The 17,619-nt window shown below is 46.9% G+C and overlaps 1 protein-coding gene across 1 annotated transcript in view; it reads right to left on the bottom strand.

Annotated features, from left to right (window-relative positions):
• The window catches only part of ARHGEF33 (Rho guanine nucleotide exchange factor 33), a 35,769-nt gene that overhangs the window by 818 nt on the left and 17,332 nt on the right, over nucleotides 1–17,619 (bottom strand). The window contains exons 7-14 of the mRNA XM_050951564.1: nucleotides 15,336–15,560; nucleotides 12,916–13,045; nucleotides 10,305–10,437; nucleotides 9,130–9,213; nucleotides 7,869–7,952; nucleotides 5,995–6,143; nucleotides 5,136–5,300; nucleotides 1,911–2,649 (exon numbers count right to left, since the gene is read on the bottom strand). Of these exons, the coding sequence (XP_050807521.1) occupies nucleotides 1,911–2,649; nucleotides 5,136–5,300; nucleotides 5,995–6,143; nucleotides 7,869–7,952; nucleotides 9,130–9,213; nucleotides 10,305–10,437; nucleotides 12,916–13,045; nucleotides 15,336–15,560 (1,709 nt within the window). The remainder of the gene's footprint in view (nucleotides 1–1,910; nucleotides 2,650–5,135; nucleotides 5,301–5,994; nucleotides 6,144–7,868; nucleotides 7,953–9,129; nucleotides 9,214–10,304; nucleotides 10,438–12,915; nucleotides 13,046–15,335; nucleotides 15,561–17,619) is intronic.

The raw sequence follows: 17,619 nt of genomic DNA, 5'->3' as shown, positions 1-17,619 counted from the left end.
ACCACAGCCCTTGGTAAGTTGTTCCAGTAGTTAATTACCCTCATGGTTAAAAATTTGCACCTTATTCCACTCTGCATTTGTCTGTGTGGGTTAGCCTGCTCCATCGCTCAGACTTCTGCAGTAGTGTTGCCTCTGCACAGCAGTTAATGTGGGGTCTGTAAAGCCAGGGAAACCGCGGAAGAATAATTGAGGGGGTAAAAATAAACCTTATACAGCGTGACTGTTTTAAGCCACGTCAGAGAGCTGAACAACGTTATTGTTACCAGCACTCCAGCTTTTCATCTGCAAGGATTCAGAATCCCTTCACCAACCATGGGGCAAAGTGATGCAGGGCGGTGGCACCCTCCACCAGTGGATCCTGCATTGGGCATGCTCACCGTGTTGGACGGAGGGCGCCTCTGGGGGAGGGCGGATGGTGCCACTGGCTTTGCCACTCGCTGTATGTGCACCCACAGGACACAGCATGAGGTCACTGACACATGGACTGTAATGTAAGTGTGTCAGTAAGGGACTCCTCCCACTGGTGCTAAGGCAATGATGCTGTAGGCCCCTTCCTCTAATGGGTGGGCTGCATGGGGAAGTGATTCTGGAAGGGTGTGAGATTAAAGCTCAACCTCCACCCCTATTGCCAGGCAGGCAGTGTCCCCAGAGACCTCCACTACTTTTGATGCCTGCTTAACTAAGCAGTGTGGTCTAGTGGATGAAGCACTGAACTGGCCACCTCAGGTCTATTCTGCCACTGGCCTGTTGGGTGACCTCGGGCAAGTCTCGTCACCTCCCTGTGCCTCAGTTTCCCCATCTGTAAAATGGGACAAAGATCCCAGCCTCCTTGGGTGAAGCACTTTTAGATCTACTGAAGAAAAGTGCTAGATAAGAGCTTGGGGTAATTATTAACAATTCTGCGCAGGCTGTTCCCCAGGCATTCAGTCCTGCCTCAGTCACTTCTCCGCCGTCCTCACTGTCTGTGCTCCTGCGCTATCTCTTTAGTGTTTCTGGGGCTCTCCTTGTTCCTTCCTCCCCATCCCTTGCCGGGCATTCCCCAGCTCTGCACACAGGCCAATAGTGCCCATCCTTGGAGGATCCTCTCAGAGGGGACCTTGCCACCAAATATGTCCCCCTGGGAGGGGGGGATACAAGTTCCCCCCCCCCAGGTCTGAATTTACCTCGCCCTGTGTTTGGGTTAGTGCTGTGTCCCGTTCTTAGCCATTGCCTTTGTACAAGCTTGCACAGAGCTGGTGTTACCACAGTGGGGCCCTGTCCGTATTCAGATACGGTAGCACTGCGTCACGAGACCTAGATCAGGTGCCAGTCGGGCGAGAGCTCGTGGGCCAGATCCTCAGCTGCTGCAACTGGGCTGATTTCAGTGGTGCTGAAATGGTTTACAGCTGCTGGGGATCTGGGCCCACTGGCTTCGGTGTAGCCACATTGATTTATAGCAGCTACGGATCTGGCCCTAACTGCATTTGTCTTAATTTAATTCAGGAGCTCTTGGCCCTGCGTCTCTTGCCCACTACAAGCAGGTCCGAGCCCTCATTTCAAAGGGTTGTGCTCCATTGTTAATCTGTTTCCTCCATCGAGGGGCTTGCTGCAGGGGGCTGCCCAGCACTGAGAAAAGCATGGATCATAGGGTCTCAGTGACAGTGGGAGAAAAAAGTCAGACGCACAAGAAGGGCCAAATTTTCAAAAGTGGTCTCTGAACCTGCACCCACAAAATGGCATTCACCAAACCTGCATTTGCCCCCTTGCAGCCTGGTATTTGCAGCCCTTCTGCTCCTCACTACCTGATGTATCTGTGCAGGGGAAGGCTTTGCATGTGCAAATTTGGAAGCTACTGTATTTTGGAAAATTCTCCCTTAAAAGTTTCTCTGACCCTGCTGCAAAATGTTGCTTTTTTATTTTCGCCTCCTTACTTCCAAAAAGCTCTGTTTCTCCCCCAGCCCTCTTGGTGGGGGGAAGTAGCTCCTTTGGGAGCTTCTAGATGATGCAGAGATCAGGTGAGGTTGCATGCTTCTCTCCTGCTTGTGCTGCAGCTGGCTACTGCTGCTGCTCCTGGTGCTGTAGAGTCTAGTGCTCATGCCCTCAGTGCTCCTGGGGAACTCCTTCAGGGACCTGCTCAGCTGCTTGCCTTTGCTGTGAAACGCCTCCTGTTTGTAAGCACTGCTGCTTTTGGGCAGCGGCTGAGACGAGTGATCTGTCCTGTCTGGTTCCACTGTAAAGCTAACAGGCCTTAAAAAGCAAATATCTAGGCTGGATTCAGAGGAGGCCGGGGAGCAGTTCTCAAAAAGAGCCAGGTTTTGAAAGGTCTCGTCCTCGTAGGGACCTGGCAGGGTGAAAACTTCCCCCCCATAGTCCAACTCTTCATAGTTTGGAGCAAAGCTTCTCGCATCCTGCAGCAGCTCCATCGAGGTCCTGACAGGTCTCTCAGCATTTCCCATTGGATCGGCTGGGGGAGTTTCATATTCCATCTCCGGGATCGCTTGCAAGGGGATGGACATGGCCTTTAGCTCCTGCTCGGGGAACTGAGACGAAGCAAGGATATTTTCTGGCCTTTCGTGTTTTCTAGCCTCCATTTCCCATTCTGATGGCTTCCCAGCCTGGATGTTCTCCATCTTTGCAGGCTGGTTCTTCTTCATCTGTGGCACCAAATGCCTTAAAAAGAAAGGAAGTTGGGGGAGGAAACACAGAAAGAACCGTGATGTACATGCATTTGGCCAGCCTGGCTCAGCCACTACCTTAGTCACTCAAGTGCCATTTAATAAGGGTGTCGCAAGCATTCTGTATGGTACAACAAATGCCAGAAAGCAGCAGGTCTGGACTGGCAGGAGGGAGGAACCCTCTGGTTACTGCACGTGCGTGTCCCGGTGCAACTAGAATCCAGAGTCCTGTAAACCCTGCCATGCCTGCTGAGCACTGTGGCCATTCCAGTATCTGTGCAGTAACTCTGGGCACACGGGCAGCTCATCCACTCATGCTCAGCTAAAGAAAGGTGGAGCCGGGGGGGGGGGAGGAATAGCCCCTGTCCCCTCTCTTGAGAGCAGAGGGGAAGCTCCTACTCTTCTTCAATCTGTTGTCACTCTTCCCTAGCTCAAGGGCCATGCCTCACGCTGCTTCTCTCTTTTTCCCTTCAAGCGGTCTGGGAAGACCTTGCCCCTGGTGTCCCCTAGTGTGCTGGAGGGCTGGGCAGAGGCCCGCATGGGGAATTCCAGCTAAGGAAGTTGGGATTTCCCCTGTAGGTTTCAGGGGTGCGCTTCTCTTGGAGAAGGAGCCTCACAGTCGCATCTAGTCAGCATCTCCTGCGAGTATGGAGGCAGGGATGGGGAAAAGGCCCCAGCCCTCCCTGCCCCCCCAGGGTAGCTAGAACCTTGGGGACACTGTTCACTCGAGGTCCATCTACACTGCAGCTGGAAAGTGAGATTCCCCGCTCAGATCGATGTACATGTGCTAAGTCGCTAGCGACAGCACCAAAAAAATAGCAGTGTGGCCGTGGCAACACAGGCAGTGGCTCAGGCTAGCTACTCGAATACATACAGCTTTGCCCATCCTGAGGAAAAACTGAGATTTAAAAAAATTTTCCCAGCCCAAAATTGGGACAAAAACTTTTGCAAACAGAAAATTCCAATAAATAAATACATACGTACATACATAAAAGTGGGGTTGTGTCTATCAAAATATTTGGTTTCAATAATTTCCAAATGTTTTGTTTCAGTTTTACTATTAAAAATGTATTGGCGTTGTTTTAAACTGGAAAGTCAAGATTTCTCATTGAGAAGATGTTGAAATGATACATTTGGACAATTTAAAAAAACGTTGAGTCAAAAAAAAAAGTGTTGAAACCCAACAAATCAGCATTTTCCAATGGGAAAAAAAAAAAACCCAAAGAGGGCTGAAAGCTCAAAAAGGAGTTAGGCTCTTAACTTAGGTTTTAGCTCATAAAATGAAAATCAGTGGAAGTTAGCCTAACTCCTTGTGAACATTCAGCCCCAAATTCCCAACCAGCTGAACTGCAAAGCAGGTGGAAATGTTCCTGTGCAGACAAATTCTGTTGTAACTGCAATGCACTGGATCATAGCAATCACTTGCTTTTAAACAACACCATAAGCCAACAATGGTGGATTACTGGAATTCCACAGAACTCTCTCATGCAATTTTTGGCTTTGCAACAATGAAAAATGCATTATCGTGCCTTGGGAAAATCAATCAGAATGAATCCCTAGCGGATCTGGACTGCACAGAGTAGCACGGCAGCCCTGCTCACCCTCTTGGGTCTCAAAGAGTGAATCTTTGGCCTTGGAAACTCAGACCAGCTTTCCCAAAAACGGCATTAAAATGAGAGGTGGTGGAAATTTTTCATTCAAACACTGAAAATGTTGTATAAAAATCCGAAAAAAAATCTTCAAATGAATAAAAAAATGGTTCCCTGTCCCAACCTGCAGGATGAAAACTATTTCAGTGTTTTTTACACCAAATATTTAATAGATTTTTAAGGCCAAGACAGGACCATTGAGATCATCCAGTCCGACCTCCTGCAGAGAACAAGCCAGAGACCCTCAGCCACTAAACTCTTCCTCATGCCCTTCCTTCTTTTGGAGCTACAGCTGATCTTGTAGAAAGACCTTACTATTTCTCAACCAGCACTGATTAGTACAGAAAAGTGGTGGGCTTCCCCACTGCTTCGCATGCACCTCCTATAACCACTGATCCCTAACTAGCCTGCTCTCTCAGCTGCACCATATTTTAATCCTTTTTGACAGCCTGGCACCCATTATTAGCCAACCAGAGTGCAGGAATTTACATCGTCATGAGTTGTTTTGCGATAACTACACTGGGATAATGCAAATCTCTCTGCTCTGATTGACTACTACGATCCCTCTGCTCCTACACCAAGAATTTCCAAGGTGTTTGCCAGGAGACCTGTTCCCCTCCCTTCCCCAGGCATTCCCCACCACTCAAACCTGCTCCCAGAATGTACTTCCTCCTGAGAATGCATAGAGAGGTTTATTACCCACTGCAGCCTCACCCCAGAATGGCCATGCTGCAGCAACATGCTTGGCTATTTCTAGTGGCACACTGGTGCTGCTGAAAGTTGTTGGGGCTGTGTGGGGAGGGAAGCGATACCGGCCTGACAATAGGCTTACGTGGCTGTTGTGCTGGAAGAGGGGGTTGCTGGGAACGGCTGCATCACCTCTTCGGAGTAGATCCCGCTGTCTCGGATGGCTGTTGTGCTGGGTGGTTGAGAAACCTCCTGGCTGGCACTGGCACACTGAGAAGCCAGACCTTTGTATAACTTAACCAGGGATGACCTAGGGGAATTGAAATTAATCACCAATAAACAGAACCACGCATCATGTTAGTAACAGCCTCATTTGTGAGAAAGGGAGATGTCTTTGTGGTTACGGCCCTTATGTAGGACTTGGGAGATCTAGGGTTGATTCCCAGCTAAGCCTCAGACTTCCTGTAGGACCTCAAGCACCTTACTTAACCCACTGTGCTTCAGTTCCCCTTCTGCTAGGACAATGATTCTGCCTTGTCTGTTTAGGCTCTAAGGTCTTCAGGGCCTATTCAAAGCTATTTCAGCAAGCGGTGGCTAAAATCTGCTCAAAGCACGTCTTAACCTGGATTTGCTGGACGCTTGCAACTGAACCCATGTCTATCACCTGCTGTCAGCAACAGGTAATTTTTCTAGAGTGGACCAGGCCTATGAAACCACGGAGTCATTTGTTTAAATTAATGGCTGGTACATTTAGAACAAATAAAAGGAACTTCTTTTCTTTCTCTGCACCATCAGGAAGTGGCTGCTCCAAATCTGATCCAAAAAACTTGACAACAAATGTTGTGATCTAACAGCAGCCAGATCCTCCGCTGGTGGAAATCTGACAATTTGACTGCACTGGAGCAGTGGACCCATGGACGCCAACTGAGAATCTGGCCCTTTGTTTCCAGCTGCTCCATCATTTCTGCCTGAGAGTACAGGGCCATATCTTGTGCCAGACTTACTTCTTCAGCTTTTTCCGTTTCTGTATGAGCAGGTCTTCATTGCACTGTAATAGCAGGCTGTAGTGCGAGATAAAAATGCGGAAGCGCTGCACACACACCAGGAGCAGGTAGTAATCGGGGTGCTCTTGCTCGGTGTACTTCAGGATGTTCTGGGAGGCAAAGGGAAGCAGACTGTTTGGACGATGTCCTTGCTCTTTTCACGCAAAGGCGCTAACGTGACTTTGGGTTAGTACTAAGGGCAGGTCTACGCTATGGGATTAAGTTGACCTAAGTTATGCAACTCCAGCTATGTGAATAATGGAGCAAGAGTCGACGTGCCTTAGGTCGACTTACTGTGGTGTCTACATCACACTGGGTCGACAGGAGAAACTCTCCCATCGACTTACCTTACGCTTCTCGTTCCGGTGGAGTACCGGAGTCGATGGGAGAGGGATCTGTGGTCGATTTAGTGGGTCTTCACTAGATTCCCAGTGGATTCATCACCACAGCAGACCATTTGGACTATGTCCTTGCTCTTTTCATGCAAAGGAGCTAATGTTACTTTGAGTTAGTACTAAGAATCAACCAACTCCATGAGGCTCTGAAAATGCATTGTGTGAACTCTTTGAGATGGGGGTTATAGGCATTTGGACAGTGCCTAGGACAATGGGGAGACCATCATACAAATACACCAGGCTCCCCGGGCCTTTATAGCACTGCTGCTGCCTTTCTCCCTTGGGGCCTGAACTGTTTCAGTGAAACCAGAGCCAGCCTTTCCTTTTGGGATAGGCCCAAGACCCAGTTCTCACACCACCCTGGTTGTGAGTGCCCCAGTCTGCAGAGTGCTAGCCTGAGGATTTAGAGGAATGTCAGCAAGAAGATGCTTTTCATCCCCAACGAACCAATTTCCTGGCTGCAGGAGCCAGCTGTTTGTGCTGCACTTGTCTGGGGTTCATTCTTGTTTGGGCGCTGCTAGCCCTGCCCCCCTAGGATTTTGTATGTCCCCTGTTACAGAGAAACGGGATGCCAGCAAGGAAAGGGTTACCCATCCCTTCAACAGCAGTCACCAAACTTAACAATGTGTGCGTGTATTCCTCAGGTAGCCTCTTGTGCGTTCCTTTACCCCCTCCCTGTCTCCTCCCACGTCTAGCCCTCTGCAGGATGCTCCCTTCCTGCTTGTATTCTCTCTCTGCACCTTCCTCCTCTCACTGACTGTCTCACAGCCACATCCCAGGTTACATTCTCCCCTGCTACCTTCACAGTCTCTCCATGTCCTCCCCATCTCCTGAACACCCCTGCAAAAGCACTGAGTCACAACCAGAGCATCACTACTCCACAGGGATGGATTAGAGCTGTTTGCAAATTGGGAAACTCAGCTAGAGGGATCAAGCCATGAGCCAGCCATGGGCCAGGTGTGGGCCGATGTCGGAGCCGGACCTGGACAACAGGAGCCCTTCACTTCCATGCCAGTCCCACTAAGCCATCTCACACTAGTAAGCCACCACCTTTGTGGCTAGAGACCATGCTGGCTACTCAGCAAAAGAGCAGACTCAGCTGTACATGGTTGGCTAGTAGTTCCCGGCAGCCCTAGTCCAGTCACTAGAAGCCCACACATCCCCCACAGCTGTGTGAGGGTCTGGGGTTCCTCAGAATAGAGGGCATTCCCGGGAGGAAAAGGCTGTCCTGGCCCTGAGGAAACTGCCAATCATGAGAGAGTCTCCTAGAGAACAGTCTCCACTGGCTTCCACTTTCAAAGGCCCAGAGATTTTGCTGGGTGGTGGCAGGCCCCAGAGGCCAGCTCTGAGAGAAGTGACATGCAGTGTAAACGCCAATACCAAGTATTATCATTGTAGGACAATAGGGTGACCCAGGCAGTTTTCATGCATTACTCCTACCTGTAAGTGAATAAGGTATTCGGGGATACGCTGGACTATGTGAAAGAACAGCATGTAGAGGTCAGACTTAATTTCTTCTTCCACCTGAATTGGAGAAAGTAGATTTAGCATCACTATGGCATGTAAGTTCCTGGTGCAGTTTGTGTTCATGTGATGCTGTATAGTACACACAGCAACTCACAGGGAGTGACAGATGAATGGCAATGGGAGGGTTTGCTAAGGACTGGACTGGCACTAGGCACTCCTGGGACTAGTCCCACTGATTTCTATGGCACTGCTCCAGGTGCAGGGCACTGCTCTGTGTGAATAAGGATATCGGCATCTGGCCTTTAGAGGCTGCCCCTCTCCCCTGGGTGATACCACAGGACTTTGCATCCAACTGAGCGACATGAGCCATTAGACCCCTGGCATGAATGCAAAGAGGCTGGCAGCAAGGAGGTCTCAGGAAAGGGTCTTTCTCCAGGGCAGGTGGAAAGGTTTATCCATTCTCCTACATCCCCTCCCAGGCAGTGGACTGGATGGGGTGCAAGGGAGAATTTCCTGGTGGGGGGAGATTTTTTTTTTTTTACAGATATTGAATCAATTGAACTTCTGGATGTAACCTTATTCAAATACATGGTGACATTAGAATTAGACAGCTGCCTTTGGTAACTCGGAACAGCCAATTCATCAACAGGCCCATCTTTCAAGAAACCAGTGTTTGGTAATGAAATAATTTGGTTAGCGGGATGGAAAAAAATGGCAGGAAGAAACCCTGGAAAATATTATGTTCCAACAGCTGTGGGAGGTGGGGCAAGGATGGTGGGAGGGTCAGTTTGCAAACAGAGATTGGGTGGTTTGGACCACAGCCTGGGTTAATCCAGGGACAAGCTCAGATATTTCACAGAAAATCCAGAATCTGCCGGCATTCTCAGGCTGCCAGTGTATAATTAGCAATGGCATGGTTATGCCGAAAGGTGTCAACAGCTGCCATCGGTAGTATTTTGGGGCTAAAGACAATCCCAGACTTGGATCTGATGATTTCAGAAGTGTGTTTTGTGGTTCTCTGTGCTATGTTTCATGTGCTCAGGATGAACTGATATCTCTGTACTATTTCAACTGCCTGATTCCTTAGAGAAATTCCAGGAATACATTAATATTTGATTTGTCAAACTGCTATTTTCCACTGTGGAGGGAGAGTACTGATTGCGTCTTCACTATTGCCAGTAATGACTGTGTGTCATGGCGGATGAGTCTCTGAAATAACAGGTTAGAAATGTACCTCCTTCAGAATCACCACGTGGATCAGTGAGATGCATTCCGGCAGGTCCCTCAAGTAAGCAATGTAGTAGTCCAGAAAATTGTTCTGAGGAACAAACCCAGAAATGCTCACTAAGGAATGTTAGTGGTTTGAAATTCTGCAGGGTTAGCCCCAGGTTCGCTGTTGGCTCTGAGCTGTGCAGAAGGGGCAGAGGAATGGGGAGGGATAGCACACAGCTTGGTTAAGTTAGGCCATTATCCGTACATCTACCTGTAACTCAGTCTGAAACAGTCACGACCAAACAATTGTAACATGGTGCCTGTCAAGCTGCAACAGTCAAACCATGCTACAACAGTGGACATGTGCAGGGCCTTCACCCAGTTCCAGCAGACTCTTTACCTAGTTGTCCTGTATTGTGGTATGGTCAGGATCTGAGTGAAGTCTTGTGGCAGTGTAGATAAGACCTAAGGGTCGGCTGATGCTACAATTGGAGCCACAACGCTTTAGCACCATCTGACCCAGTTACCATGGGGCACCATGTTCACATTGTGGATTTTTATTTATTTATTTTTGCATGACGTTGCTCTGTTGGCCCATCCCAGCGAACCATGCTGTGATGCCACAGATTTACCAGTGCAAAGTCCCATGAGGTTTTGGTCACAGTCACACAGCGAGTCCCATTCCTGTGCCCCTGCACCCAAACTCCCTCCCAGAGCCTGCACCCTGCACCTCCTGCTGTACCCCAACCCCCTGCTCCAACCTGTTGAAAGTGAATGAGGGTGGGGAGAGTGACAGATGGAGTGAGCAGGGGCAGGGCCTTGGAGAAGCGGGCAGGGCAAGAGCTGAGACAGGTGGCTTGGCGGTCTCTGAAAATTTTTAAATTGGGGGTCCTCTCGTTGCAAAAGTTTGAGAACCACTGGACTAGATGACCTCTTGAGGTCCCTTCCATTTCTGCATTTCTATGATTCTATAATGGATGTACCATTCTTGACTTGAACTGGTATGTAGTACCTGGTATGGTATGTAGAACTGTTATCCTTAGAGTTCTTTTAAACTTGTTATACAGCCAGACACATAATTATGTGGAGGGGGGGAATCTGCAGTTCTGTTTGATGCAAACACACCATTATACATTGTCAAACTAACACAATCCCAATGCCTTTGTCAGGTGTTTTCTGTCATGAGCACCAACATACCTCATCATTTGTTAACTTCAGGAATATGTCTCCCAGGATTCCTGGACGTGGCCAGCTCAGCACCCTCTCTTGCAGTGTGTGAAGTAAGTCTACATGCTGCTGGACCAGGTATCGTAAAGAACCAGGGAAGAAACTAAAGAGGGAAGATAACAGATATGATTGCACAAAGAGTATAGAAATTCATCTAGAAAAAGTGTCAGATTCCTAGGCTTTGGGAACCCCCAGATTCTGCTCACATTCATGGGCCAGCAGTTTAAAATTTTCTGGGTTTGCTTTACAAGGTATTATTAATCATTGTTATTATGGTAGAGCCTACAGACCAATGATGAATGGTGCCCCATTGTGTGAGGCGCTGTACAAATACAGAGTTGTAGGCAGTCCCTGCACCAAAGAGCTTGGAATCTAGTGTTTTATGGTTCCAGTTCACATGGTTTTGCACTCATTGGGCCTAATGCTGCATTGCCTCGTGCAACCGACTCTGCCCAACAGGGCATGAACCTATATAGCTAAAAGCATAAGCCATTATCGCTTGAGTTAGAGGACTTGGGCCCCACTCCTGCAACCACATATGGAAGTAGGATGGGACTCATAAACCTTGCCTCATTCACTGTGCACTGTTACTGTCTTGTAAAGAGAGCTGGTGAAAACTTCCATCCTGTGAGAAATTCCAATATATTTACAACTGTTTTCATCCCAAATCAGGATGAAGATGCAAAATACTTAAATATTTTGCTGAATGGAAACATCAAAAACCTTTCAATTTAGAAATATCAAAATGTTTTGGTTTGTTGAACCAAACTGAATCTGTGTGATGGGAGTTGTAGTTTGGATGCCTCATACCTCTGATTTCTTCTATGGGCTGGGCTGCCTCCTCAGACTGTCTCCCAGAATGCTCCTATGTCAAGGGACTCCCACAATGCAACAAAACAATTTAACCAGAGAAGAGACCATGGTGTATTGTGGGAGATGTAGTCTCGTCAGGGAGCCCATAGAGGAGAACGAGGTCATGAGGTACCTGAACTACAATTCCTATGAGTCACTGTGGCAGCTCAGGTGGACACAGATTAGGTTCAAAATGACCTGAAACAAAACATTTCCATTTAATTCAACAAACTGACATGTTTAGATTCAGGACAATCTGACCCAAAACAAAATAGATAGTTTGATTTACCTGACAGAACATTGAAAAATTTCAGCAAAATCTAAATTTTACCATAGAAGATTTCAATTGTACAGAAACAGTATTTTCCATCAAAAATTGTTTTGATGGAAAATTACCAACTAGCTCCAAAGGCTGAGTGGGGGGCAGAGAAGGTATGATATTGTATTGTATGTTATGATAAAAAAGCATGTAATCATGTCATTAAAGTCTGTAATGCGGTATGTACATGGAAAACATGCCAAGCTTATCATTATATTATTAATATACAGTGAGGACATGGGCAGAGATAGTTTTGAAGCATGTGGCCATGAGGAATATGCAGAGATTCTGAAAAGAGGAAAAGGTAAAAGAATCACCAGAAAAATGGGGAGGAAACAGATATGAGACACAGGAGGCGGAAAGAAGAATGACAAGAGACAGACAGGGGAAATGCCTGTTAGCCATGTATGATACCGAATAATATATGTTATATTCAATTATAATGGGACAGCAGTCACCGGTCCATAGTTAATGTTAAAACCAGCAACTTCCAGTGGCGGAGGGAGAGGTATAGACCAGGGGTAGGCAACCTATGGCACAGGTGCCGAAGGCGGCACGCGAGCTGATTTTCAGTGGCACTCACACTGCCTGGGTCCTGGCCACCGGTCTGGGGGGCTCTGCATTTTAATTTAATTTTAAATGAAGCTTCTGAAACATTTTCAAACCTTATTTACTTTACTTATAACAATTGTTTAGTTATATATTATTGACTTATAAAAAGAGACCTTCTAAAAAGATTAAAATGCATTACTGGCACGCAAAACCATAAATTAGAGTGAATAAATGAAGACTCGGCACACCACTTTTGAAAGGTTGCCGACCCCTGGTATAGATGGTGAGTCAAGATTGGAGGGCTTTGTTCTCAGGTCTCAAATAGTGGGTGCTCGGGAAGACAGGAGGGAGGAGAGCAGGATGAGTGGAGAGGGGGGATTAAATGAGGTGAGTCAAAGGGCATGGAGAGGGGACTAGAGGAGGCAAGAAATGTTTGGAAATAAGGCATAATATTTTAACAGGGAAGGGACTCTTAGAACGATTTACCAACAGTCATGGTGGATTCTATCACTGACCATTTTAATATCAAGATTGGATGTTTTTTAAAGGATCTGCTCTAGGGATTATTTTGGGGAAGTTCTCTGGCCTGTGTTATAGAGGAGGTCAGACTAAATGATCACAGTGGTCCCTTCTAGCCTTGGAGTCTATGAACGGATGAAAGTAGAAAGGCAGGAAAAGGCAGACTCTTTTACTCATGTTAAAAATTTTAAACACCTAAAGCTTTCTGGCTATAAAATCATTAGGCACTTAAAGGTTTCAAAGTAGCTAAGATAAAGTTCCCAAAAAATTTGGGGGAAAAAAAGAACTCTGAATGTTGAAAAGGCCCTTTTATAAAAGCCAGTGTGGCAGTTATGATACCTTCTCTCCTTGGTGTTCCTCTTCATGTCTGAGCCTTGCAATGTGGCTTTGATCTTCAGGATCAGGGACAGGTTGATGACATATTTCCTCTCGGACTCGAGCAGCTCCAAAGCAATGCTCTGTCTTTTGGCTTCAACAAAAAGTTTGATTTAAAAGAACATGTTAAAAGCTGCATGCTTGTGTTTGACTGGAGAGTTGGAAGGGAAAGACTGAGGAAGACTGAAGAAGCTTCCTCTTTTCATGTAATTTTCCTCACAAATATCAAGTGCTAGCCCTGATTCTGCAAAGTGCTCCACACAGGATCAGGACCACAAAGGAAGACTGAAAACAAGCATGTCTCTCCCCTCAAACTCCAGTGTTTCTGAAAGATCAGTTTTTTTAGAAATCGTAAACAGAAAATTCACATCAAATTTGCTACTAAATTGCTGCATCTCTAGTAATTATACTACTCTTTAAATCAAATTCACTGTTCCAATGAGAACAGTCAGGGCCAGATCCTTAGCCTGTTTGCACCACTTAGAGCTGCCATAGCAGAGAAGTTGGGATTTCCTTTGGCGTGGAAGAACCCACAGTTGACACCAGAACTGTCTACGCCACCTCTAGCTCTAAGCGGCTGTTACCAGCCAACATCATAAGCTAGAGCAGCCCCAATGTATGACGGGCTGAATTAGCCCCTGGCTGCCCCAAGGACTGCAGTTGTTCCCTGGACTTGCCTTGTGACTGCCACTCAAAACAATTCACCAATGAAGAAAGTCCAGCCCAAAAGTGAGTATAATGGGGGTGCTGGCTCTTTAAGATTGATTTGGGGAGTCTCTAGCATATTCACTGGATTTAGGGGTGTGGCAAGAAAAAACAGCCACTGAGAAAGCAGAAGCGATTTCAGGGAGGAAGCAGAGCCAGACTGCTGCTGTTCTTTAGGGCCTGCAACTGAAGCCTGTTCTTGCAGCCCAGAGGAACTCTTGGGGTTAGTACTCCTGGGCCTGCTAAGAACTGTAGGGCGCTGAAACAAAGCATGCTGGGAAGGATACACAGCATATATAATGAGCTTCCTCCCACAGAAGAGGCATAGACTTTGAGGGAATGGGATTAGGAAGAATAGTCTCTCCTAGCAGAGATGGAGAAGCAAAATTATTTGCTGCTTTGTACTTTGCCATAGATGCTTTGTGACCTCGGAGCAAGATCAGGCAAAAGGAACAATCCCAGGGACAGGAAGTTTCTGTCCTTTGCCAAAGATATTAAGGACTGAGGAGCCATGCTACAAGGAGGGTAAGGTTTTTTGTTCTTTTTAAAGGACTCCACAGGTGTGGCCTGCTGTGAACTATAAGCTGTCCCCAGGGAAAATTATGTGGAATTGTAAAAGGACCTTTTAAAATGGAAATGGTCAGGCAACCTTCTCTATAAAGGGCACGATAAATACACTCTCTGTAATCTAACCAACACAGAATTGCATCAGTCTGTCTGGAGCCCCTCAGCAACACAGCACGGCCTTTCTAATTCCTGTTACTGCAGGCCTGAGAGCCCCATGGTCTCAGGCAGCTCCCTCCACACTGAGGCAGGGCTTTGCATTCATTCTTCTCTTAAGGGCTATCCATCGATGGGGCAGTTACAGGCAGAGTTGTGCTAATAATGGATTATTCGATTTGCTGGCAATTCTGGAAAAAAACAAAAATCTTTTCGGGTCAAACAAAACATTTTGTTCAACCTGAAACATTCTGTTTCAATATCAAGCCTTCCTGTAACGTTTGTCATCGTTTAATAAAATTAAAGGAAGTCTCTAAAAGGAAATTCATTTCAAACCAAAACACTGAAATGGTTTGTTTTGAAAATGTCAAATTTTGGAAAAATTTGGAATTCCTATGGACTGAAACAGTTCAGCCAAACCAACGTGAATTCTCAAGACGCAGTGGTGTTGCCACATCTGCATTTTTTTTGCCAAAAAACGTTTCGGCTGAAAATTTTACCCACTTCATCATCATGATGGCAAATCCAAATTAGCAGCATAAAAGGGACAAGAATGTCAATGAGACAAGGTGGGTGAGGTAATATCTTTTATTGAACCAATTTAATGTCAGTGTCACTCAGCAACTGTCAGAATCCTGGTGAGCAGATTTTATGTCTGAAAACACCCTTTGCTGGTGGTTCTGAAAAGAAATTGGGGGAGGGGGGTTTCTGGTTCATGGGAAAATTAGAAGAAAATTGGTTTTGTTCCCCTAACTCAACTTTTGGAATGCCAACATTTCTTGCAAATGGGAAATCCAGCATTTCAGCTAGCTCTCCTCCTCTGAAACCTAAAACAAATTTACAACTTAAACTACTCGTGGGTCCTGTTGCTAACTTATTTGCTTCCAGACTAGAACTGATGGCCTCTAGAATCCCAAAGCCTCCACGCTTTTTAGCCACAGCTGCTGCTTTATTCTTACCAGTGAAAGAAGTTTCACATAAGACATTGTCCACTGAGGTGTATCTGCTTTGGCCTGTTTCCTTCACTCTGTCTGGGTGCTCCTTAGAAATATATTCATCACCCCACTCTTTACTGTCCTTGGGCTGCTTCCACACAGTCGATGTGGGGTGGCCCTTTGGCTGAATGTCAGCCGGCAAGGAAGGCTTGAGGCTTTCTTCTGTCTCTGGATTTGCACTGCTCCTGCCTAGAAACCACAAGCTGCTGTCAGAACTTTGCAATCTTTGTAAAAAGTCTGCATGAAAAACTGCTATGTAGTAATAATTACAAAGCACGTCCCCTCCAAAGTGATAGGGATGCTGTTCAGCACCCCAATAGACAGTTTACGATGGATTTACTTTTCCATAAGGATGAAGCCCAAGTTCCCTTGCCTGTAGGGGAAATTTGAACCTGCAAAAATGACACCTGACTTCTTGTTGCCTAAAGAATGCTTTGCAGTTGCAAGTTAGAGCACTGGTTTGCACTAGCAATCATGTACCAGTTCAAATATTCAGATTTGCACCACCAATTCAAATGCAACTGCAAAAATGCAACTGCAAATTCCACTCACAAGATGAATGCCACTCTTTTGAAAATCTCTTCCTAAAAGCATGCAGTACAGCAAAGACAGCACTGTGAAGAAATCACTGTTGTAACTGCAAACGGGGAGAACAGATAGGAGGGGTGGAAAACAGGCAAAAAAGTCCCTAAATATAGGGGTCACTAGTGGATTCTCCACAATGTGCCTGACTTGTCTTGAGGGGTCCTTGTCACCCTTATCTATCCCTTTAATTGGTGTAAACGAAAGGATCCACAGTAAGGTGGTACGGGCCAGTAAAAACGGCATACCAGTAAAAAGTGGCCACCTGTACCAGCCCATACCGCTGACTTTAAAGCCCCCTTTCCCCCTCTGGCTGCCAATGGGGGGAGGGGGGCAGCGGCCAGAGCTCTGGGCCTTTTAAATCACCACTGGTGGCATGGGCGGGCTGGCTGGGGGACCCTGACCCCCCCCAGCGTCGCCCCTTCTGCCCAAGGCCCTGCCCCTTCTGGGGGGCAAAGCTGTCCCTTCCCCGTGCTGGTAAAAGAGAAATTTTACTTTCACCCCTGTCTGATGGTCAGAATGGTGGCGGGGATGGGGATTGGAAATCAGGACTCCCAGTTTCCCATTGGGCTAGGTGCTTAGGATTGCAAATTCAAAACTGGCTTCTCGTTTGTTTCCTCAATTTTGGAGTCCCCAGGTTGAGAAACCTATGACTTGATTTTTCCAAGGGCGCTGCGCATCCAGAACTCCTGCTTACTCCCATAGGAACTGCCGGTCCTCAGCACTTATAAAAATCAGACCCCTCCCAAATTTTCAAACTTGGGTACTTAAAATTAGGCACCAAATAAGCAGTCAAAATGAGAAGCCAGCTTTTGAAAATGTAGGCCTCTATATTCCTTAGTTCAGGGGTGGCCAACCTGGGGGGCCGGAGCCACATGCGACTCTTCAGAAGTTAATTTGTGGTTCCTTGTATAGGCACCGACTCCGGGGCTGGAGCTACAGGTGCCAACTTTCCAATGGGCCATGAGGTTTTCACGGCTCAACCCCTGGCTCTGCCACAGGCCCTGCCCCCACTCCACCCCTTCCCACCTCCTCCCCTGAACCTGCCATGCCCTTGCTCCCCCCTTCCCCCCCAGAGCCTCCTGCATGCCATGAAACAGCTGTTCGGGAGGGGGAGAGGGGGAGATGCTGATCGGTGGGGCTGCCAGTGAGCGAGAGTAACTGGGAGTGGGGGGCGGGGAGCTAATGGGGGGTGCTGCTGACGTATTACTGTCTCTCTTTGGCAATGTACATTGGTAAATTCTGGCTCCTTCTCAGGCTCAGGCTGGCCTCCTTTGCCTTAGTTCATCTGTGAAATGGGTAAAATGATGTCTACCCACTCACAGGGATTTGAGGACATTTCATTAATGTGGGAGAAGTACTCTGAGATCCTTGATGAACAGTGTAATGTAAATGGAGAGAATTATTATAATTACAGCATAAATACCAGATCTTGAGCTGGTATCAATTGATGCAGCTCTGTTGACTTTCATGGAGCTATGCCATTCTGCACCATCTGACGACCTGGCCCTCCAAGTTTAATAAATCATGAAGAAGAGATGGGGGAAGGGGAATTATGCTCACTGGGCTGCAAGGGCATTAATGAAAACCCTTTGCTCTTGGGTTCTAATAGAAAATGTGGCTAATTTCCCCCGACTTTTTTTTTAAGAGGACCAAAATGAAAGAA

This window comes from Gopherus flavomarginatus, chromosome 4 (assembly GCF_025201925.1).
Source record: "Gopherus flavomarginatus isolate rGopFla2 chromosome 4, rGopFla2.mat.asm, whole genome shotgun sequence".
Taxonomy (NCBI): domain Eukaryota; kingdom Metazoa; phylum Chordata; order Testudines; family Testudinidae; genus Gopherus; species Gopherus flavomarginatus.
This window is presented reverse-complemented; position numbering and strand designations above follow the sequence as displayed.